The sequence below is a fragment of the Vulpes vulpes genome, chromosome 15, assembly GCF_048418805.1.
Source record: "Vulpes vulpes isolate BD-2025 chromosome 15, VulVul3, whole genome shotgun sequence".
NCBI lineage: Eukaryota > Metazoa > Chordata > Mammalia > Carnivora > Canidae > Vulpes > Vulpes vulpes.
The window spans coordinates 98,885,642-98,910,714 of NC_132794.1; the positions used below are offsets into that span (position 1 = coordinate 98,885,642).

General features: G+C 35.7%; 1 protein-coding gene across 20 annotated transcripts in view; it reads left to right on the forward strand.

The window, feature by feature from the left end:
• The window catches only part of ADD3 (adducin 3), a 121,349-nt gene that overhangs the window by 70,702 nt on the left and 25,574 nt on the right, over positions 1-25,073 (forward strand). For 16 of the 20 annotated variants that reach the window (XM_025993421.2, XM_072739985.1, XM_025993406.2 and 13 more), the window contains one exon: positions 19,714-19,936. In XM_025993421.2, the coding sequence (XP_025849206.1) occupies positions 19,742-19,936 (195 nt within the window). In that variant the 5' untranslated portion in view covers positions 19,714-19,741. Of the gene's footprint in view, positions 1-2,827; positions 2,975-19,713; positions 19,937-25,073 lie in introns of those variants that run through there. The other 4 variants (XM_072739977.1, XM_072739978.1, XM_072739988.1 and 1 more) reach the window with 4 other exon arrangements.

Genomic DNA, 25,073 nt, shown 5'->3' on the forward strand with positions numbered 1-25,073 from the left:
ACACACCCATTCAGTACAAGCAAGTTGAACCACTCACTTCAGTTGAAATCAAAGCTGAATGTTGAAAATGGCAGATTTTTGTAAAGTTTGCTGGGGTGACATTGTGTCATCCTTTTTGGACTCAGACTTGTGAGCATTTCCTTGCTTCAGCTTCCTCTTTGAAACTTGGTAGTAACTGTTTAGCCATTTTCTAACATCACAAGGATGTAAGAATAAGGTAGAAGCTTGGTATCAAATAAAAGCACTAGACCAGGAATTAAATGGCTATTACTTTGGACACTGGTTTCTTCACTTGTAAACTTGGGAATTTGTGTTAGTTCTCTAAGACCTTTTTCAGCTGAGAATACTCTAATTCTCTTTGTAAAGACATCCCCAAAATGCTAAAGGCAATGTACTGGAATTGAGGGAAAAAAATGTTTGGATAGTAATCCAGAATCATTCATATAAATGATGTGAAAACTAAAGCTTTACTTTCAATAAATTGTGTATATCAGAAAATTTGGAAATTTATATTTTGATTCTATTCTGAGCAATAGAATTCTCTAATCATTACCTCAACAAGGAAATAAATTTTCAGGTTGTGTTTTGCATCCTGACCCAGTACACAAACCACATAACACACCACTTAATTTCTGAAGTAAGTTTTTCCTTACAACACAGAAAACATTCTATTTTTTGTTCTGTTTCATTTTTAAAATGTTGGTTTCAATTTACTGAGCTAGAAGATCTCTACTGACCCTTTGACTCCAGGAGAATACACTTAGACTTTTTTATAGTTGCTCCAGAGCAAAGCTTACCAACCACTTCATTGTTAAATATTGAAATTGGGAAATTTTCTGAATAAATTTTATTTGGAACTTTTGTAGAATGTCAATAGTTAATACCTACACTAATACTCTTATTACTTATTTTTTAAAATATTATTAAAAAATAATCTGGACACCTAGGGGGCTCAGTAGGTTAAGTGTCTGCCTCTTGATTTCAGCTCAGGTCATGATCTCAGGGTTGTGAGATCAAACCCCATGTTGGACTCACGCACTGGGCATCGAGCCTGCTAAAGATTCTCTCTCCCTCTCTCTCTGCCCCCTTCTCTGATCATCATCATATTTTTTTCTTGTAATAATTATGTAATATAAAGAAAACGGAGTGAATTTTTTTCACCAAGGTCTATGTAGCTCTATATGGCTGCCCTTAAATCCTCTCCTGTTTATTCTAGTGTACAAGGCATATGACAGCGTCTCTTTGCAACTCTAATCTCTGAGCCCTACTCCCTAGAAGGGAATTTCTTCTCTATTTTTCCAGAGAACTTCTGTGAGTAAGTGCACATCTTTTTTTTTTTTTTAAACCAAATTAATACTATGCACACCATCATGTATCTACCTCATTTTTTTAAAAAATCTTATTTATTCATGAGAGAAAGAGAGAGGCAAAGAGAGAGGCAGAGACACAGGCATGGGGAGAAACAGGCTCCATGCAGGGAGCCTGACATGAGACTCGATCCTGGGTCTCCAGGATCATAACCTGAACTGAAGGTGGCACTAAACTGCTGAGCCACCCGAGCTGCCCTACCTCATTCTTTTTAATGGGTGTATACTTCATTGTATGGATGAATGAATGAATTTATTCATTCATCCATTGATAGATATCTAGATTATCTCCAAATTGTTCCCTTTCTCCCTTATCAGATATACTTAATCAGTCCTCCTACATCCTAATTGGAGTAGAACCCAAGTGCTGAAATGATGATAGTGCTGTGCAGAAATAGAAAAACCCCTTACCAACTACTTCTCTGGCTAGAACACCAAGGGTAGGCCCCACTGTCCCAGCCATTCATGAGTGGGTAAGAACTGCCCTGGGAGTCATTTTTCAGCAGATTTTTTTTTAAAGATTATATTTATTTATTCATGAGAGACACACAGAGAGAGAGAGAGGGAGGCAGAGACACAGGCAGAGGGAGAAGCAGGCTCCATGCAGGGAGCCCTAAGTGGGACTCGATCCCGGGTCTCCAGGATCACGCCCTGGGCTGAAGGCGGTGCTAAACAGCTGAACCACCGGGGCTGCCCATTTTTCAGCAGATTAATGAAATTAACATTGGGTTCAAAGTCTGGTAACTTGAGTGTAAGATTGTGGGCAATTCATTTAGCCTCCTTAGTCCTTAGTTTTGCCCTTTATAAAATGAGAGGTTAAAATAGAGGAGTTTTAATACCTGTTCCAACTGTAGTATTTACCTGTATTTTTGTAGGAGTATTGATTTAAGCTATATAACCCAATTTATATTAAGTTTCTGTTGTTTAAATTGAAAACATCTTTTGTGTATATTGTGTGATGTGTAATTTATTTGACCTACCATATGGGCTAATCTATTTTAAAGTATAAGAATGTAAAAAAGATAAGTTGAATGTTATAATTTATATAAACTCTCCTTTTCTAAAAAGTCTGTTTCAAAAGTATACAACCCATTCCAGAAAAGAGCAGATCCTTTTATCAAGCTTGAATACTTGAGAAGATTCTGAGTGAGGTGATGTTTGTTTTTAAAATGGATCCTTGTAATTTTCGATGAATCCAGCCATTCAAGGCTAATCCTCAGGGCTTTGAAACTTGGCATCAGCCCCCTTGTTTAAATTGTTTTCATATTCTAGTCCTCTAATCCATCTCCTTGTTTCATTGAATGCTAAAACTGATATTGCTTGACATAGCTAAAGTTGTCTGATTTGGTGCTGAGGAAGCAGCTTAGAGGTGAACTATACACTATTATCCTGCCAGCAAAGTTATCAAGTTACACAGTAAAGTTATAAAGTAACAGAGGCAGGAATTTTTGCTGCATCACACATAAGATGTTTAGGATCTCCTGTTTCCCAGATTTTTTTTGCAGTTCTGTCAAAGCACAGCTGTCCTGAAAGCAAAATGGTAAAGCACTTCGTTGTTTGATTTGTATAATAACAAGAAGATAAAAAGATACTTTCTCAGCCTGGAGGTAGGGGAGTCTCTGTGTGTTCATCTGCTGGTTTAGCCTAGCTTCTTGTTAGAAAACTTGATATACCTTGAATAAGTATGCTTCTCTAAAACCTAAAATGTAACTTATTATCAAAGCAATGCTGCATTATTATGACCTGTTTTCTGTGTTAATTTTTGTATCAGTTGGTTGAGATATGATTCAGTTTAGCAAAATGTATTGAGGACCATCTAGGAACCAAGCACAGCATTAAGCAGGGTGAGTATCTAAATGACAGAGACCGTCTCACTGGAATCTATCAAAATGATAACTCTTATTTCTTCCATTGTTAGAATTTTCTAGTATCCACTGGTAAGAGGAACTGGGCAGAAAAAGTTCTTCAAATTTTGAGTCTGAAAATAGATAAAAACAAGGTATATGTTAAGTATTTAAAAAGGTTTTAATGTGTTGTTAGGACAGCGTCAATTACTGTGGAGGTCCAATCTTATGTGTGTGGATCTGCTAGTGACATCAATGTCGCACTAATCAGATTCTAAATAAAATAAAGTCGTGGTGGTTAGACTAATTGAGCCTTAATTTTTGCCTCGTTAATAAAAATCTGTTACAATTATTGTACCTCATATATTATGACTTAATCTGTTGCATGTCTGACCCTAATCTTTGAGAATGGTCACACTATGTTTTGATGACACATCCTGATATCTCCTTTGTCAAGTTACTCCATCCATTGTGACATTTACGACTAAGGAAATTCTCTATAGTTAGAAATATACAGGATACTGCTGTCTACAGGATGTTGAACAGCTTTGTCTAAAACATTTGCAGTCATTTTAGAAAAACAATCCTATGATAGCAGAATCAGTCTAATAGATTATAGTTTGAGCTGAAGCAGAAAGCTATTGTGTGTGTGTGTGTGTGTGTGTGTGTGTGTGTGTGTGTGTGTGTAAAGAGATAGAGAAAAAAAAAAGTCTAATCATTACTTTGCTTCGTTATGCAATCCTAGAAGGAACTGATGTTTCTTCTTTGGAGCCCAGCTTTTGGCTGGACTCCTGTGACACACAGTGGGAATTCACTTCCTATCAGGAAACGTTGTTTTTCAATGTATTATCTTGTTGAGACAACCACAGTGAACAATAGGCTATTAATGTATTAGAACAACAAGTGTCATAACCAAGCCAATATTTGCTTTGTTTTGAGTGTTACCCTAAAAAAAAAATCTTTGGCCAGGCTTGAGAATACATTTGGCCATCAGTAACTGCTGGGCATAAATATCATGACAATTAAAAAGAACAAAGAAGAAAAAAATGTGTTAATAACATGATGAACTTTTTGCAGGTTTACTCGCATCTTGTGCAGAGAGACAAGAATAAATTAAATGGTTTCAAATACATCTTTCAGATACTAAAAAATGTCCACTTAAAGGCCTGTTTTGAGTTCTGGAAGCTACACCAAGAAGCTGGAACAGAGAAAAAAGCCTCAAACTCTGGTTTTCTTAGAAAATATCAAATGCTCTTATGAGATATATCACATTCAATTTTGGATATTTGTATTTAAAATAATAATCCTTATTTGAGGGCTGCCTACTTTTACAAGGCTATTTATTTCTTTAATGATTAGGAAGAAGAAAACTCCATTCAGGGGATGGTCAGTTAATATCAAGTCACCACTATAATCATGTGATAAAAGTATAATAAAACTTCAGAGCTGGAAGGTAAACCTAGAGGTCCTGTGATCAAAACACCTCATTTTACACATGAAGCAAATCCGACCTTACTTTCATTTAGGCTTCCTTTACTGTCTTAACCCAAAATTCTGTTTAACAGCCATTCTCAACAACTCTTGGATATTTTATTTTTCAATTGGCAGTTACCTGGTTTTTGTTGTTTGCTACCTTTCCATGTAGTAGTCATGTATTAGTTCTGTGATTAAACTGAAAACTCTTTAAAACTCTTTAAAGACAGGACCTAGACCTGTGTTTTATATTTCTTTTATAGACTTTACCAACCAGCTGAATTAGTATTTGCTGTTTGATTGGATAAGTAAGGTTATTTTTTTTAAATTTTAAAATGACATTTTTGTACCTACTCTCAAAACCCAGAAGTATAGATTTTTAAAAAATTGTTCCTTTTATACCTTCATTCTTTTTTGTGATTACTTTTTAGTCAGCTTGACATTTATTTTATATGCCAGTGAAATTCATTACCTCAACCATCTTGGATACCTGGCCATTCTGAACAAACCATGATTATTAGCTCAGTTTTCAAGGGTTGCTCTAAATTCTCCACACTGGTTTATTTTAAGACAAGTAGAGAATGGGATATTATGATTCAATAGCCCTACTCACCTCAGTTTAATAAATCCTTATTGCATAACTGTAAGTGGACAGTAAAGAAAGGAAAAAGATTTGACCCAATTACTGGGGCATATAGACCTCAAATAATTTAAAGGCAAGACAGACTTTGAAAAAGTGTTTTGGGAGCAATACTGGTTGTTGGGGGGAGAGGAGGGTGGGGAGAAGGGTGGAGCTAATTCTGATGGAGGAGATTCTGGAAGCCATTATGGAAGGAGTTGGCTTTTGAATAAGACCTTGAAGTTTGGATTAAGATTTGGATGGATGGAGATGAGAGGGAAAACAGTTTAAGTATATGAGAAATAAGGTGAGCAAAGCATCAGTCAAGGAAATGGCTTTTGTTTGGGACAGTCATCATTTTCCTCTGAGTCTGTGAGGGATAAACTTGGAAGTCTCTTCCATTCTGTTTTCAGAGCCTGAATTTTGGAAACCCCCAGACTGATTCCTATATTTTTTAAAGGTAGGACTCCAAGTTGCTTTTTTCTTTCCTTGAGGGAAGGACTAAGAAAATTATGTTTTTGGAAAATTATAGTGAATATCTTTGTGCTTCTCAGTTTAACCATGAACCTCAAGAGTTGTAGTGTCCATACTACCTTTTAGATGTTTAAAATAACACTTTCTGGCACTTTCCAACTCAATAGAACTCTTTCTTGACAATAGAGATCAAAAGTAGAAACAAAATATTTAACAAATTCTGGAGAGCTACTTAAGTTCCTAAGCTCCATGAAGATTGCTTTTTATTTGACAATAAAGTACTTGATGTAGGCTTTAAATCCAGCTAAATAGGCACTATAGAACTAAGCTGTGAGTCTAGTCTTTGTGAGCCTCACAAAACAAGAATCCTACTCCAAGCCTGAATTTAAAATATAGCAAGCAATTTAAGTGGACCCTTCAGGCATGTATGAGTGGATACAAAAAGCTGAGTCATAAAGTTTATTCTCTCTGGTGAATTACCATTAAAGCTTGAAAGAACAGCAATCTCATTATTTCAAAAAATAGTTAAATGGTTCAAAATTCTTTTTTTAAAAAAGATTTTATTTATTCATGAGAGACCGAGAGAGAGAGAGAGGGGGTGGGGGAGGAAGAGAGAGAGAGAGAGAGAAAGACCAGCAGAGACAGAGGCATAGGGAGAAGCAGGCTCCGCACAGAGTAGAGAGCCCAATGCAGGACTTGATCCCAGAACCTTGGGATCATGACCTGAGCTGAAGGCAGATGCTTAGCCGACTGAGCCACCCAGGCTTCCTAAATGGTTCTAAATTCTTATGAAAATACACACAAAAAATTTGTTTTGTCTATTGTTAACACTGAATGCATACCTATAACCTACCTAAAATCAAGAAATTGGAGCTTCAGATATTAGGTGATTTTTTTCATAAAAATTAGCATTTACTACATAATATGTAGTAGCTTCTAAAATTAGTTATTGCCAGAAATCTTTAGAGGAATTTTTTTAATGCAGTTTATATTTTAAATCTTTTCTTATATTTAGCAGATCATATGATCTACTTTCTCTGTATCCTATTCTACTCTAGTTAATGTGAAAAGTCTCAAAATAAATTGAAGGACACATTCTTTTTGGGACCTATGTGTTTTGTCTCTGTTGTTATCCTTACAAAGGTATTCTTCATCCTTTTAAAATCTGTACTTTACTTCTGATGTCTTTGTTAAACTTTCTTCCGTGAATTAAATGATGCTTTCTCTTTTTCCCTGATTTTGACATTAGACGTTTTAGGTCATCTTTCAGATTTTCTTTTTATTAAGACTTCAAGTTCCAGCTGTGATTTAGAGACTTAAATTGTTGTCTCTGTCTTCCCATCATCTTCTGTCTCCTCATTGTTTCCATGTCAGAAAAGAATCTCAATCTCAGGGTACATGGGTGGCTCAGTGGCTGAGTGTCTGCCTTTGGATCAGGGTGTGATCCTGGGGTCCTGGGATCGAGTCCCACATCGGGCTCCCTGCAGGGAGCCTGCTTCTCCCTCTGCCTAGGTCTCTGCCTTACTCTCTCTCATATGAATAAATAAATAAAATCTTAAAAAAAATCAATCTCATTTCTCATATAAATTATCATAAAATATCAAAATTTATGCATACATTTTCAAGGTTCTTACTCATATCAACTAAGCCTACTTTTCAAGGCTAAATTTTACTTTATACATGGTCAGAGCCTAGACCTCTTTAAATAATAATAAATGACCAACACAGTTCTAGATGAAACAGTGGGGCATATATAATCTAGATACTAGGTTTCAAAGAACTCACCCACCAGTACCACTTCTTCCTAAAGCTTACTATTATAGTTGTAGTAAACTACAACTTGTAAATTACACTTGGTAGAAGATTAAATTTGCTGAATGACCAGGAAATTTTGCTTGTTTATTATTGACTTAATAATCCCTGAGTGTCAGATCCTATATCACGTTTTAATGTTCAAGTAAATTTCATTGTAAGAAAAATCTAGTCTATGAAAAAAAAAAATTTGCCAAAGAGTTCACATTAGTGGTAGGGACTTAGATGATGTTCATTTAGTTGGTTCACTTAAGAGGTGGAGGCTGGGGTAGGGGAGGAGTTGGAAACATTTGCTAAAGGATCTTCACAGGTATAAAATTCAAATGACTCAAAATGTAAAAACATCAATAGGGATTAGGGAGAGGAATGGTGGAAGGTAGATAACAATATAGGAAATGGTTAAGAACAGAAATCCTAGAGCCAGTCTCCTTAAATTTATATCTCAGCTAACACTTAACTCTGTGTGACCTTGGATAGGCAACTTCTCTGTCCTGTTTCTTTGTAAAATTAGTATCATAATGGCACCTACCTTTCTATGGTTATTTCTAAAGGATTAAAAGAGTTCAAACATGCTATATTCTTGAAACCATGTTAGACAACATTAGATGGTCAGAAAATGTTGATTACTGGCTATTATCCCTTTCTTCAACATAAAAACATTGTCATCAAAAATTGCATTTTTAAAAATTCTGATGTAATTTCTTTTTTTTTTTTTTTAAGATTTTATTTGTTTATTCATGAGAGACACACACACACACACAGAGAGAGAGAGAGAGAGAGAGAGGCAGAGACACAGTCAGAGGGAGAAGCAGACTCCATGCAGGGAGCCCGACATGGGACTGGGTCCTGGGTCTCCAGGATCAGGCCCCGGGCTGAAGGCGGCGCCAATTCTTTAATGAAAAAACAAACAAGCTAAATTACAAGCTAAAACAAACAAGCTAAAGGATGGTTTAAGGAATGGAGTTGCAGTGGCTGAACACGCCTGACAAGGATTTGGAATATAGGCAGATCCTTGAGGACCGGACAGACCCCTATCTAGCAACAGGCAATAGGGAAGAAGCCAGGTGTGTGGACTGTCGGTAAGAGGGAAGTTCAACAGTAGGTGTCGAACGCTGAGACATGGGCAGACCATAGAGACAGGGTATTTCAGTAATTGGAGAAGGCTAGATGGGGACCGAGTACCAGGGAGCTCTGCATGGCATCAGAAATCCCTTATAAGCCAGGTGACCTCCAGAAACCGTGGAAACTGATAAAAGGGTCTAAGACTCAGACCTGGGGTATCAGGTTCAGGTATAGACTTTCAATTTTGAAAGTATTTAGAGTTATCTGACAGAGAAACAAAGGGATTTAGGCTGCTTTATAGTGAGTGGAGAGTCTGAGAGACCAACAGAGTTTCATCATTAAGAATTAGATAAAAGTATTGCAAGTCAGACAGAGTGGAAAGCAGTAGCAAAACTAACTTGATGTTGAGCTGCTTAACTAGTTTTACTTTTTTCATAATCCTAGGGATCCAGAGCCTGTGGCATGATGTTGAAACAGCAGGTTAGGGTTTGGTGGTCCCTAATGTGGGGAGATGGGCAGAAATACTGCATGTGTCTATGCATGGCAAGAAACTTGCTAACCTGAGCAAGTGACTTTTTAGATCCATCCTTGGCTAAATGAAAAAACATTCCATTAGACTGTAATATTTTATAGTTAGATAATTGCTTTAACACTGTTTCAGCTATGCTAGAAGTAGTAGAGCCGACTTCATCTTTAATTTGTGGCAACATTCATTGTGAATCTTCATGGAGTATTACAAAGAAATTTCTGATCAGCTTTTAATGTGACAAGAATATTGGTATCTTCTTGAGATTTTTCTTGGAAACCTTGTTTCTCAGTCAAAAATTACGGTTTGCAAAAGTCCTGCCACTGTGGAAGATATCTATGTTCCATTGCCCTTACATATATCAATGATGTCTGTTATTTCTAAAGAGCTAACTTTGATTCTGCAAAGGTGTGCCATGTGTCCACATCGTTATCTACATTGTTATGGTAAAATGCCTCGTAAAAATCAGTATTATCAGGGTGGAAATTCCATTGGAATAGCATATTTGTTTCCTAGAACTACCATTAAAAAAGTACCACAAAACGAGTGGCTGAAAACAACAGAATTTTATTCTCCAATAGTTCTTGAGGCCAGAAGTCCAAAATCAGGGTGTCAGCCAGCTTGGTTTCTTCTGGGGGCCCTGAGGGAAATCTGTTTTATGCCTCTCCTAGCTTTTGGTGCCAGCAGTCCTTGGTGTTCGCTGGCTTAACAGTTTTATCAGTTTTATCTCTGCCTCCATCATCACATAGCTTTTTGCCCCATGTGTCTCCTCTGTGTCTGTGTCTGTGGCCACATCTCTCGACTTTATAAAGACACACTAGTCATTGGGCTTAGGGCCTGCCCTAATCCAATATGAATTCATCTTAATTTGATAACAAATGCCCTATTTTCAAATAAGATCATATTTTGAAGTAATGACATGAATTTGAGGGACATTGTCCAACCCAGTATAGTATGTAAAGTCAAACTTTAGATCTAAAGGATGATTCATTTGAAAAAACTAGTATCACAAAAAGATTTTTTTACGAAAGCAGATTTCTGAGGTTGATGAACATCTCTTTTCATGGACTGCCACTTATTACAGTGATCACATTTCTAAAACGGCAGGTTATGACCAAGTATTTTTGAAAGTGATTTTCAAGTACTATTACCTATGCTTAATAAATTTCATTTTCATGGCTCACTGTTAGACTTTCCATAGAAAGAAAACAGATGGGGTTGTGATGATCTTGAAATCCTTACTAGCCAAAATCTGAAGGTGGGAACTCCTTCAAATCAGACTTCCTTGCAGTCACAATGTATTGATTTACCTACAGCTTTTAGATTGATTTTTTTCAACTGTATTTTATATGTTATAACCATAAAACCTAAATTTCTTTTTTTTTTAAACTAAAATTCTTTAGCTGGAATACCTAAAATAGCAGATCAGAATGAACTCTTGGGACATACTCAAACGCTGTATTCTTTAACTTTTTATATGTTTCTTTTCCCTTCAATTTTTACTATAAAGAACTTTGCCTTTTGTGTATGTGCTCTTCCAGGCTCTCTCCTGTTTCTCTGGTCACAGTGACCTCATTAGGAGCAGACCGTTAGAAGTGTCATCAACAGTAACAAATCTGTTTTTAGATTGGACTTTTGAGTGAATGTTTTATTTTGCAAACTCCACTCATTTTTAATAATGAGCTTTGTAGGATTGTTTGCATTTCTTCAGAATGAGGAACTAGAATTTCTTGAGTTCAGAATCCTTGAGAAATAAGTAGATGTAAACCTGGAATTTGGGGGAGTTAAGTTTTCCATATTGCTTGTACTCTTGATATTCATTTTGGAAAGTTTCCTGAGGTTTTTAGATAGAGGTACAGTATTAGGTAAGAGTGAATTTGACCTCAAACATTGTTCTCGAGAAAATGTCAAAAGCAGGGGCTTTAAACTTTTCAAGCTCGCTGCTGCACAAATAAACTTGAGCTCATGAAGTATGTGAGAGTTGATGTTTCTTTAAAAAAACAAAACAAAACAAAAACTGTTTGCCCAGAAGGACTACCATATAGTAAAGAGCCAAAGGTTTAAAGTATCTCTAGAAATTGAGCAATGAATCTTTTTTTTTAAAAATCACAATCTCCACTAATTCCACTTTTTAAAACCTCTCATTTATCATGAGCTGTCAAGTTCTGGAGAGTTTCCTGGATCACAGTTTTAAAAATTTCACTGATACCAGGGGATTCAATAACAGAAACTAAATGTCTGAGAGGCACATTCAAGTAATCAATCCACTAGTCTCTGTCAACTTTCTCTTAGGAGAAGAAAAAAAATCCTTTTGTTTTTTTCCCAATCATTTTGAAAAGCTTCATGTTGAAGACAAACGATAACTGTGGGAATATATACAGAACATTCATCAAATTTTGTAGAAAAGGTAGACACCAACGCCATCTGTTTTTGGATTCTGCAAGATACTTGAGGGATTGCCTCTCTGTGGTTGATTGTTTTACTTGCCATTTTTAGGCTATATATGTATTTCTTTAAAAATCAATTTCATATTTGCTTTTCCAAATGATTCATGTTGGGAACAATTTGAGCTAAATCTAGATAATGATTGGCTTTGGACTTTCAAGAAAATACATTTCATCTGAACTTTATGTATCTTCAAGTTTGTAACTCTGCCCCTTGCATAGCCATTGTATTTTGTAAATTTGATCTCTTTATAATGAAAAGTTTCTTTTCAAGTTACTAATAAATGTTACTTACAGTCTTGCCAATGTCTAAGCAAGTAACTGCCCTTCTTCTCCCCAATCCCTGCTCTTCAAATATGGGAGTCCAGCACACTGTTCCTTGCAACAGGTAATGCTGATAATAAAATATTGTTCATCAGGTTTGGTACTTTAGTGACAAAGAGGTTTGGTCTGTCTTATGCTTTGTCCAACAGCTGAGTGAATACTTTTAGTCTTTGGATCACCCTGCTGAATTTTGACCTGGCAAGCATCTGTTCAAAATTTTTGTACTTCATTTATATTATTTAAAATGTAACTATAGGGCAGCCTGGGTGGCTTAGCGGTTTAGCGCCACCTTCAGCCCAGGGTCTGATTCTGGAGACCCGGGAGCGAGTCCCATGTCAGGCTTCCTGCATGGAGCCTGCTTCTCCCTCTGCCTGTGTCTCTGCCTCTCTCTCTGTCTCTCTCTCTCTCTCTGTACCTCTCATGAATGAATGAATGAATGAATGAATGAATAAATAAATAAATAAATAAATAAATAAATAAATAAAATCTTAAAAAAAGAAAAATAAAATGTAACTATTATGTTCCAGTTGTACAAACAACTGGATGTATTTTTCATGTTTGCTAAAATATTTTATCTTGATTAGCAATGTATAATTTTTCTTTATAAAGCAAATTTTGAAACAAAATCATTCTCATAACTATGCCCTTCAATGACAGTTTTCTTTTATCTGTTTTTTGGTCTTTTGGGTTTTGTTTTGTTTTGTTTTGTTTTAATGAATACTGAGCCAGCTATCAAATTCCATTAGGCAGAAGACATTTAGCAACATGATGGGGTGTTGTTACCATTACCAGTTTATTTTGTTATTGTTTGTTGGTTTTTTCCTTGACTTTAAGTTTCAATTTCGGGGCTAAGGCTTAGGTTAATAGTATCTTTTACTAATCAACTGTAGAGTCATTGTTTCCTGACTTTTAAATTGAACTTTAGAATTTATCATTTTATTGTAAAGATATCCTCATCAGAAGTCATTTGAAAAGATACTGGCACTAGACCAGAATGTAAAAGTTGTTACATTTATACAAATTTGACAGCCACACAAGGCTTTTTAATCTTTCTTCTTTCAGAACACTTACCATTTCTATTTTGGTGGCAAATATTGTGATCCTGTAATGTATTTCCAGGCACCACAATAAAGGCTGTAATTAAGGTTGTAATAGTTGTATATACTGTTAGGAAATAACAGTCTTTTGAGCCATTCCATCTTTTTTTGTCAACTCTTTCATACCTATTAAGATCTGTAACCATGAATAATTCTACATTTGGTGAAGAACATTTGGTAATCTGAGGCATATTATTAAACGTCAGTTTTCTTATACTACTAACAATCTTTTTCTGAAAGTTCATTTGTTTCATTATAAATAGAGGCCCTCAACTCTTTCAAAGTGATGCTAAATTAATTTAGGGGTAAAAGTGTAAGCTTGAACAAAATTTATTGTTACCCAGAGCACAATCAGTGTCATTTTGATAATCTCTAATTAAGGCATAGTAGTTATCTGTTAGGTTAGTGGTTAGAACTTCCAAAGTACTGAGTCATTGCCTATCTGATGGTTTCTTCAGATGGGATTTGAGCCAGTAAGGGCCTTTACTCTGCATTTCATTCTGTTTGTTTGGAACTCAAAATTATGTTGAATGTTCCATAATATTTTATGATACCATTCATCTTTGCCTACCTCATGAAACTTCTTGATCTGCCCAGCTCCTAATACTCCTTATCTTTATTTCTGGCTTCCTAAGTACTGATGGAAAAGACTGAGTATGTAGGATAACAAATTATGAAGAAGCAGTATTGTGTCATAGAAAGAGCCCTGGACTAGAACAACCTGAACACCCTGATGATACTTGGTATATGGTCTTGGGCACATCTCTTTATGAAGACTTCTTCCATTAATTATCTAATCTGGAAAACAAGAGATTTGGACCATTATTTGCTTCAAATAATTAAATGAAAGGCATTTCTTTGACTTATTGGTAATATGTTAGTGGATTCTTCTTAATCATTGAAAGTCTAGTTACTTAAATTTGTTTTTTGTGTATTTGGGTAAAGCAGATTACCACTGAAATAAACCTAATTTGTATATCTACTTTTATGTGTATGCTAGAGGGACAACCATACAATTAAGTCTGTTTACATGTGCTAAAATTTGTAAGCCATCTTTATAGTTTATTCTCCACAGTCCATGATATTTATAGAATTCCTGCATAAAATGTTTGTGATAGGCCTGGTTTTTTCCATATATTTCATTGGAAAAGTAAATTTTGACAATGGAGCAATCTACGAATGACATGATAGTACTAGTATGTGCCATTATTATGGCAATATCTGATACTTGAGCATGGTAGCTTGAGAAAAATCACTCAGTGCCTCAGAGTGTAGTTTCCTCTTATCTATAAAATGTGATCCTTGAATCTAGTGTGCAGTGTTTTAAGAGAACTTTCAATAGAATCAATAGGCATTATAACAATAAGACTCTAGTGCTTGTGGGATAATTTAATCTTCTTCCATTGGGGCACTTAGGTAGTGTCATTTGTATTACTTATATTACATTTGCTATTCAGTGCTCATTGTTTAGGGTTTTTTTCTTTCTTTTTTATCTTGACTTTTATCTGTGCCTAGTTCCATTTTTCCAAATCTGTTGATTTCCGTGTCAGTTGTTTATAAAATCTTGGCTAGCAGTTGAAAGTAGTTTATTCCTCTTAGAATTTAAAATGAGTAAAACTTCACCAGTCAGTCTAAGGTTATGGCTTGTTATAGTTTGTGCAGGGTCCAAATTGTTTTCTAAAACTTTAAATACCTTCACAATTTTACAGTAAATTTCATTAAGAAAAACTCTAACTCAGTAAGCTAGCATTTGTTGTTGTTGCTGTTGTTGTTTTAACCAAATATGCTGCTTTGAAGTCTTGGCATATCTTTGATTTTTGTTTTAAATATGGAACAATAGGCCTGGTACTTGAAAGTATGATAATCTTTTTGCTTATGTTCTAGAAGAAGCTGTTAAAACTGCCAAGAATTAAGTTTGAAAAGACTTTCTTTAATAACTTTTCATAAGATTGTTTTTACCATTCTCAGCCTAGAACTAATACAAACCAGACTGATTTAGGAGGAGTTGTAATGTAGCAAAATAATTCAATTCATCCGCCACTTATGGAGTCCCCCGCCCATGGGGACTACATACATAAGCAAAGAGATCTGGAAAATTGAACTAGAACTAGATAAAACTCAAGGAAAAATGAAAACAAATGGACATTGAGTAATACAGATGGCGCTTTCTAAGTGCCCAAATGGAGGAAAATTTAATTATCCCCCAGATCACTAGGATCTTACTGCTATAGCCTGCCATAAACATTTTTTAAAAAATCACAAGCATTTCCAATTCCCTTCCATCTCTATTCTAGGGAATATTCATTCCCTCCTCTTTATCTCATACAAACACACCTCTTTTCCTTTCAGTTTCCCATCTGACCATAACTTAGAGTTTCTAGAATAGTGTTTTTCAGACTGTGGGTCACAACCCATTAGTAGACCAAGAATCTATTTGACCAGTATTTTTTTTTTAATGAAAAAGATTAAAACAAAATATCAGAATGTACTGCTTAGTAAGGGAAAGTACCATAAATTTATTCCAGTTATATATCTCATATATGTATATATTCATATATATCTGTATATATTTGTATGTGATTACACTATAAAATGTATTTCTTATTGTGGATTGCCATTTTTAAAAAGTTTAAAAGCCATCATTCAAGAGTATTTCATCTATTTGTGCCTTCAACCTAAATTTCTTTAAATATACATGTTGGGTGGTTATTTCATAAATATTTGGATAAGATTTTTTAAATGAGAATTTTTGTTTATACCAGATACCTTGTTTCTAAGCTGCATGGCCAGAGGGAAACCTATAGTGTTGACAATAAGTTTTATAACATTACTTTATAAAAAAAAAGATCTGTATTCCTTCATCATTTTCAATTCAAAGAATCTTCTTAGAAGACACATATTTTTCTGCAATGGAGTTGACGCTAGTTTGCACTGGTTTATATTGCTCTGAAGTACTAGAAAGGATAACTGTATATTGTAACCTAAAAATAGGATTGATTACGGAGAAGGACAAACATATGGTCTCATTCATTCAGGGAATATAAAAAATAGTGAAAAGGATTATAGGGGAAAGGAGAGAAAATGAGTGGGAAATATCAGAGAGGGTGATAGAACATGAGAGACTCCTAATTCTGGGAAATGAACAAGGGGTAGTAGAAGGGGAGGTGGGCAGGGGGATGGGGTGACTGGGTGATGGGTACTGGGGGGGCACTTGATGGGATGAACACTGGGTGTTATATGTTGGTAAATCAAACTCCAATAAAAAAATATACAAAAAAAAATAGGATTGATTAAAACCACAAAATGTCACTTTACATCTATCAGAATGGCTAAAGTCAAGAAATAACAAGTATTGGCAAGGATACCAAGAAAAAGGAACCCTCATGTACTGTTGGGAAGCTGGTGCAACCCCTGTGGAAAACAGTATGGAAGTTCCTAAAAAAAATTAAAAATAGAATACCATATAATCCAGTAATTCCACTATTGGGTATTTACCCAAATAAAACAAAAGCATTAATTCAGAAAGTTATATACACCCCTATGTTTATTGCAGCATTAGTTAACAATAGCCAAAATATGGAAGTGTCCATCGATAGATGAATGGATAGAGAGAGAGAGAGAGAGTGTGTGTGTGTGTGTGTGTGTGCGCGCGCGCGCGCGCGCACATGCACGTACACACATAACACCACACTGGAATATTACTCAGACATAAAAAAATGAAATCTTGCCATTTGCAGCAGAATGGATGGACCTAAAGGGTATTTAAGTCAGAGTGAAATAAATCAGGAAAGACAAATACCTAAAATTTCACTCATGTGGAATTTAAGAAAACAAAGAGACCCCCCCCCCCAAAAAAAACACCCCAAGACTCTTAAATGTAGAGAACAAACTAGTAGCCAGAGAGATGGGGGTGGGGGCGATAGATAAAAGAGATTAAGAGGACACTTATCTTGATGAGCGCTAAGAAACATGTAGAATTGTTTTGTTTTTTTTTTTAATTTTTATTTATTTATGATAGTCACACAGAGAGAGAGAGAGAGATGCAGAGACACAGGCAGAGGGAGAAGCAGGCTCCATGCACCGGGAGCCCGACGTGGGATTCGATCCCGGGTCTCCAGGATCGCGCCCTGGGCCAAAGGCAGGCGCCAAACCGCTGCGCCACCCAGGGATCCCAAGAATTGTTGAATCATATTATACAACTGAAACTAATATAACACTGTATGTTATTATACTTGAATTTAAAAATAGGCTTGGTTAATTTTAAAGAGAAGAGCCCTGGAACAGAGTTGTTTTCCATATCCCTAGAAGCAGAAATACTTAGTTTAGTTGTTCAGGATTAAGAAGAAGTAGAATCTACCAGTTTATTCCCTTAAAATAACCCTCCTTGGGAAGCACTATAGTGGAGATGCATGACTCCTTACAAACCAAGGCAATTCGGGTACTTCTTTGTTTAGAAAGAAGGTATTTGTTTAGAAAGGTTTTAGCAGCCTCAAAAACAAAAAAAAATAATCGGTGCTACTAAGTAGCTGAAATTAGCATTAGAAAAGAAAGTACTAGCTTATCTCTGGGTGTGGGTTGTGATTAAGACCAGTGGCTTTAGACAGCTACAGACTAGATTTAAATCCCCAGTCCACCACTTGATAGCTCTTTGGCCTGAGACAAGTTACTTCTCGATGATTTTATTTCCTCATTTGTAAAACAGAGATAACACCTACCTCATGGGATTAAGAGAAATAAATAAACTCATACAATGTAAAGTTCAGTGGCTAGCATATTCTTGCCTCTTTTGTTAAAGATTAATTGACCATATAATTGTGGGTTTATTTCTGAGCTTTCTACTGCCTTCCATTGATCTAAGTGTCTGTTTTTGTGGCAATGCCATACTGTTTTTATTATTACAGTTTTGTAGTGTAACCTGAAGTCTGGAATTGTGATACCTCCAGTTTTTTCTTTTCTTTTTTTTTTTTTTTTTTTTTAAGATTTTATTTATTTATTCATGAGAGACAGGGAGAGAGAGGCAGAGACATAGACAGAGGGAGAAGCAGGCTCTGTGCAGGGACCTGATGTGGGACTCGATGCCAGGACTCTGGGATCAAACCCTGTGCCGAAGGCAGATGCTCAACTGCTAAGCACCCAGGCATCCCTGTTTTTCTTTTTCAACATTGTTTTGGCTTTTTGGGGTCTTTTGTGGTTCCACACAAATTTTAAGATTGTTCTAGTTCTGTGAAAAACACTGTTGATGTTTTGATAGAGATTGCTTTAAATCTGTAGATTGCCCTAGGTAGTATGGGTATCTTAACAGTATCTGTTCTTCCATTGTATGAGTATGGAATGTCTTTCCATTTCTTTATGTTCAATTTCTTTAATTAGTGTTCTACAGTTTTGTGTTGTTTTTTTTAAGATTTTATTTATTCATGAGAGACACAGAGAGAGAGGCAGAGACACAGGCAGAGGGAGAAGCAGGCTCCATCCAGGCAGCCTGATGTGGGACTCGATCCAAGGACTCTGGGATCAGGCCCTGGGCTGAAGGTGGCGCTAAACTGCTGAGCCACCCGGGCTCCCCGGTTCTAGAGTTTTTGAAGGTGTTTTACCTCCTTTGTTAAGTTTATTCCTAGGCATTTTATTTTTGGTGCAGTTATAAATGGGATTGTTTTCTTAGTTTTCTGCTGTTTCATGATTAGTGTATAGTGTACATATTTCTGTACATTGATTTTATATCCTGTGACCTTACTGAACTCATTTATCAGTTCTGGTAGTTTTTTGGTAGAATCTTTAGGGTTTTCTTTATATATGTATCATGTCATCTAATGCAAGAATTTTTAATGTCTTAAAGTTAGTTTGCTTGGTCTAAGTTGCACCAAGGCAGCTGTGGAGATTAATGCTATCAGAGAAGACTATTATTAGAGACAAATACAGTAATCTCCCTGGTTGTTCCTGTGTTTTAAAGATGAGACCAGATATCTCTAGTATTTATCAGAGATTCAGATCCTAAGAAGAAAGTGGCTTTTACCTTCTTCCTTCTAGATCTGTCTAGAAGAGTGTGATTATCATGATAATTAAGTGAATCAGCTGCTCACATGGTTTCTGAATAGCTTTTTACTGTTCCTTACTTGAATTTGAAGCACTATCTGTGGAAGTTACCCATAGTCTGGCAACCTTAGTTAATTCCTATATTTCCCCCGAGGAAGTTGAATCATCAGAAAAACTTAGAGCTGTTTTTTTCTCATATGTTAGTAAATTACACTTGCTATAAAATGTAGTGGTCTTTAAATATGGCCAAAGTTTGGTTTAACAATAAGAAAGCATAAGAGAGAAAAGACAAGCTCTAGTGACAGTAATCACAGATTGTGGAAATTTTGCCATTTTAAAAGATGTGATGTTTACTTTTGGAGATTTTGATTGTTGCTCCCTCTAAAGATTCAGTTAGCAGCTAATGACTTATAACTGAATTGAAGAGTTTTCATTACCTCTGAAAATAGCAATTTCCAACTTAGGACTATAAGATATTTTTACTTTAATAAAATATTGTTCTAATAATTTTTGAGAAGCTACTTTTTAAAGTTGCCACTGATACTCTGGGGGGAAAAAAAAGAGTTCTACTTGACCTCCATAAAATCCAAGTTTAATAATGAGCTTATCATGAATGTCCTCCTTTGTGTTTATTAATGCAGATAACAAGGGGAGTCTCCGACTTGAAGCATGAGTTCAGATGCCAACCAAGCTGTGGTCACTACTCCTCCTCCTCCTAGCATGCCTCACAAAGAGAGGTATTTCGACCGCATCAATGAAAATGACCCAGAATACATTAGGGAGAGGAACATGTCTCCTGATCTACGACAAGACTTCAATATGATGGAACAGAGGAAACGAGTTACTCAGATCTTGCAAAGTCCTGTGAGTTGAAATAATTATAGAAGGCTTTATTTTTCTTCTCTCTGGAAACCTTGATAGAGTGAGGTAGGAGGTACCTTAAAATATGCTCACATTAGAAAGATGATGAAGGAAGAATGACTACTAGATGCCCCTAATTTAAATACTTAATTTGCAAAGCTTTAATAACAAACTAGTACTGTCTTGATGGTGTAAATTTTCTTTGTGTGATTTCTGCGGGTAATGCTTCATTAAAGGACAAAAGATCCAGCTGAGCTAGGATACCCAATTCAGAGTGAATATCTGTGTAGAAAAGAAAGGACTGAATTGTTGGGAAACAAGAAATGAGTTAGGTACATCCCAAGCACATGTTTTCTTTCTTTGTGTACCTTGATGCTCAGAGCGGGATAGGAAGACTTAAGGTTTTTCAGGTGGTCTGTGATTTGGTAACCTAATGTTACATACATGTAATGCAGGCATACATGTATGCATACATGCCAAAGCTAACTAAATTAAAAGTGGATTATAAACTTAAGCTTAAAATTCTGTCTGCACAGTAATATCCAAATTTGGTAAATCATCTTCAAATGATTTGTGAGTTTTCTTACAAACCCTTAGTGGAATTGCAAAAGTCACATATCAGTGATGGAAAATGAGAGAATAGCTTGATTTAAGATGCAAAATGAATTAGTAACTTTATTCTTTTTTTTTTTTAAGTAACTTTATTCATAATGAAGTTCATGGACTCCTTAAGGGTAGAGTTCAGCAAACATAGACACATGATGCCCATGTTGGGGTTATATTAGGTTTCCAACTTCAGTACTAAAATAAGCATCAAGGCATAGAACTGCCTCAGGTGGCCCTGGTAAATCATTTTTGTTGTGCCCTTGTGAATTTAATTACAGAGGTTGAGCCCAAGGCCGAAGGGGAATTCCACTCTGAGTAATTCAGCTATCCAGTGACCTAGATAAAAGCAAATACAAGTTATAAAAGCAATGCAAGCTTTGAGAAATTTAAGTATAGCTTAACTTTAAACCTACCCTTTAAATAAACCCATAAAGATATCCTTTCCCAATGGAAAGGAGATTAACCAGAGGATTCATCATGAGGGAGTAAATATTCAGTGCCTTCTTTTATGCAAACCTAAATTTTCTGTGTTTATAAATACTTGAAGGGCACATTAATTATTTGGATCAAAATAAATAAATTTTCTTTTCTAAAGAAACACACCCCGCTTTTAAGAACTAACTTATTAGCCAAATGATTATAGTAACATATAGTATAAAGTAATTGAAAGAATGAGATGAAATTCAGATTTTGTTCAAAGTTGTTAAATATTGAGATTTCTTTCAGAAGTACTCCCAAAAAGGGATACCTCGGTGGCTCAGCAGTTGAGTGTGTCTGCCTTTGACTCAGGGCATAATCCCCAGATCCAGGATCAAGTCCCACATCAGGCTCCCTGCATGGAGCCTGCTTCTCCCTCTGCCTGTGTCTCTGCTTCTTTCTCTCTGCGTCTCTCATGAATAAATAAATAAAATCGTAAAAAAAAAAAAAAAAAAAAAAGTACTCCAAAAAGGACCATCCAGTTTTAACTATAGAGTTTAAAAGGAAAATGTACTAAGCAGCATTTCTATATGAGGCTTTTCATTTAATTTCCCCATTAAATAATGACAGCATAACTTTGAGTAGATGCTCTGATTTTTTTTATACCTATGTATTTCCATTTGTAAATTGGCTAGAGGTATCAATTTCACTTATGTCCTACGGAGCTTAATGAAATAATAGGAAAAATCAGACATAAAGATTATCATTTCCATATTCATTTAGCAGGAGTGGTAATTTTCAACCCAGAGAGGAACAAAGATGACTTAAAAGAATTGTGGATTGATCGTTTTTTCCCCTAGATCTTTGGTAGGGAATTTAAAATTTCACTTGTGACTTAGAATAAATGTATACATTTTGTCTTCCTATTTTGGGATAACAGTTTTCAAATTTAAGACAACACACTTCACCCAAGGAAATAACCCATGGTGACCTGTATTAGTATCTACTGTTAAATAACAAGTTACCCAAAAACTTAACAGCTTAAAACAACAAACTTCTATTATCTCATCGTTTCTGTGGATCAGGAATTCAGGAGCAGCTTAGCTGAAGTTGCAGTCAAGACATCATCCAGGGCTGCTGTCATTTGAGGGCTTGACTGGCCTGGAGGTTTCCGCTCTTGAGACGGGTCACTCACATGGGTTTTGGCAAAAGGCCATAATTCCTGGCCATGTAGACCTTTACCTGAGGCAGTTTGAGTGTTCTTCTCCAGAGCATGTATCTGAGAGAAAACCAGAAGTCTGTAGTGCAATTTATGACTGAATCTTAGACATTAAACACCATCCCTTCCAGTTGTAGTTAGAAGTGAATCACTAACTTCAGCTCATATGGAGAGAGGAATTAAGATTCTCCTTTTAAAGGGAGAGGAATTAAGATTCTCCTTTTAAAGGGAGGATTGTCTACTTTGATCACAATTTAGTTTAAAAGCACTGTAGTCTGCCACAATTTATTTACCCTCCTTCCACATGCAAAATGTACTCACTCTCTCCTAACACCCCTGCAAAAGACTCATCTCATTACAGCATTTACCTGAATCCAGAATCTTAGAATTCAGTCTACCTCTGTTCCAGCTGCAGATGATGCTCCTCAGTGTGATTTCTTAAGTGGAGCTCCTTTAGTACAGTTCTTCTCAGTCTAGACACCTGAGAACTAAAGGGACAAGTTATCTGCTCTCACACACAGGCAGTGCTGGGGTAGGCAAAGATAACTGCTATATAGATATTCCTACTCAAAAGGGGGAATTTAGAGGTACAAAGGAATAACTGGTCCATAGTAATTGTGGAATCTATCTGAGCAAATGTTTGGAAGTTCCCTTGATGGAGACCCAGTCCTTCTATTTCTAGAGGGTCACTCTAGCTAGTGGCTCTGCCTTCTGGACTTTTCGTTCTACCTCCTGAATCATCTTTCCTTTTTTTGAATGGTAGCCTATGTTGTTGTGTTTCTTTTTTTTTTTCAGTGAACTTCCTTCTTGTAGAGGTTTCGAGTTTCAAAGATTTATTTTCTTTTGGAATTATCTTTATTCCTTTATGCCTGAGCTCGTGGTATTTCTGCTAATACAATTCTCTTAAAACTTATGTGGGTCTCCTATGAATATTGCGGTTTACTCTTGTTAGAGTGCATAACCAGAAAGATCAAAATCAAAGATATTACTAATTCTTATAGGAAAAGAGTTTATAAGCCTTCTATTTAAAATGTTGATTACCTGAGAAGGAAAATAGAGAAACTAATAAAAACAAAGTATAATACTTCTTTTTAAGCCCCTTATTAATACTTATTATGGGCACCTGTTATGTATCAAATCCTGTTTAATCCTCAAAACAACTCAATCAAAATAAGTATTAATATCTCTAGTTTACAGATGAATAAACTGAAACTTAGAGGCATTAGATAACTTGCTGAAGTTTTTACAAGTTTAGTTAAATGGTGGTCTCTGAATGTAAACTCTAAACCTCACACTCTTAACCAATAGCCTGTACCACTTAAAACATTTAGTAACAATGAAAAAACTCTACCCATATATTATTATTGCTTTATTCATCTTCAGATTCTGTTGCTTAGGTTAATGTAACCAACACAAGAAAAGTTTTCAATCATAAGATATTTTGGTGTCTGTAAATTTGAATGACAAACACAGTACCTTATTGCCTTGAGCTAAGAAAATAAAAGTATGTCTCATCCAGACTCCCAAGTATTACTTTATTACTTCTTTCTAGGAATTTAATCTTTTTGTCATATATTTTTATATATATATACATAAATGTTTTTATTTAATACAGTATTTGTCTCATAAATTAAGCACTGGTAAGTAAACTAGGTTTAGCTAGAGATCACATTAATGTCCTAGGGAGAATCCACAAGGTTTTTTTTGACCAATACACTCCTCATATATATGTCTATGGAGACCCTAGGTTATCATTAACCCCCTTATCTCACAATGAAGTGTCAAGGGCAAACCGTTGGAATTAAATGATGCTTCACCAATCTTAAGGAAGCATGCAAGTTGAAAAACTAGAAGGACATTGTGCATAGTAGATATTTAATAAAGTTCTATGTAGATGGATGGATATATGAATAGCTGGGTGGGCTTGAAGTCATTAAACATTTGAATGTTGTCCATCAGGCTCCTGTTGAACTTGACAACTTAATATGGAAAACATTTGGTGGATTTCAGAAGAAGAATCAGTGTTCTTAAACCTTACTGTTAAGAGAAACAGTTTAGACTGGTTGATAGAGGTGTGCAATGGTACTCCGAAGGATAGAACAACAGGAATATATACGTGGTGATACATCAGGCACATTGACACTTCTTAATAACAGGGCAATGTGTGTAATGCTACAAGCTTACTTTGAAGATAGGAGAAACTTCACCTTTTAGAGTATTGCTGTAAGTAAGGCCTAACATGTTAACAGGGTGGTGATGGGGCGCCTGGTTGGCTCAGTTAAGCGGCTGAACTCTCAATTTCAGCTCAGGTCATGATCTCGGGGTTGTGAGATTGAGCCCTGCATCAGGCTCCATGCCAGCTTAAGATTCTCTCTCCTTGTCCTCCCTCTGTCCTTCCTTCCCTCACTCTCTAATGAAAAAAAGTTGAGGGCACCTTAATTAGATTAGTTGATCAAAACCACCATGATTTATCTGATCATTTTGGAACTGTAAGATACAAGAATTCATTGATTTTGTTTGCATTTTTATTATAAACAAGCTTCAAGAAAAGCTATTATTCTAGCCCTTAGCTTCATATTAAGACTTAGGCAGAGGACAAAGACCATCCAGAAGAAAATTTGGTTTATTTGTTTTTTCTCCCTTCGACAGGACCAGTGGTAATCTATTTCCAAATGAATACATTTCTTAATGAAGAAATTCTAAGTAAGTTTGATACTTTCCTAATCATGCTTGGGAGAGATCTAATAACATAATTGCAGGATGCGTTGGGAGACAAGTCTGTAATCTTTTTTCTTTTTGCTCCAACTTTTTTCTCTAGTAATTTTTTTTTAATTTTTTTTATTTATTTATGATAGAGAGAGAGAGAGAGAGAGGCAGAGACATAGGCTGAGGGAGAAG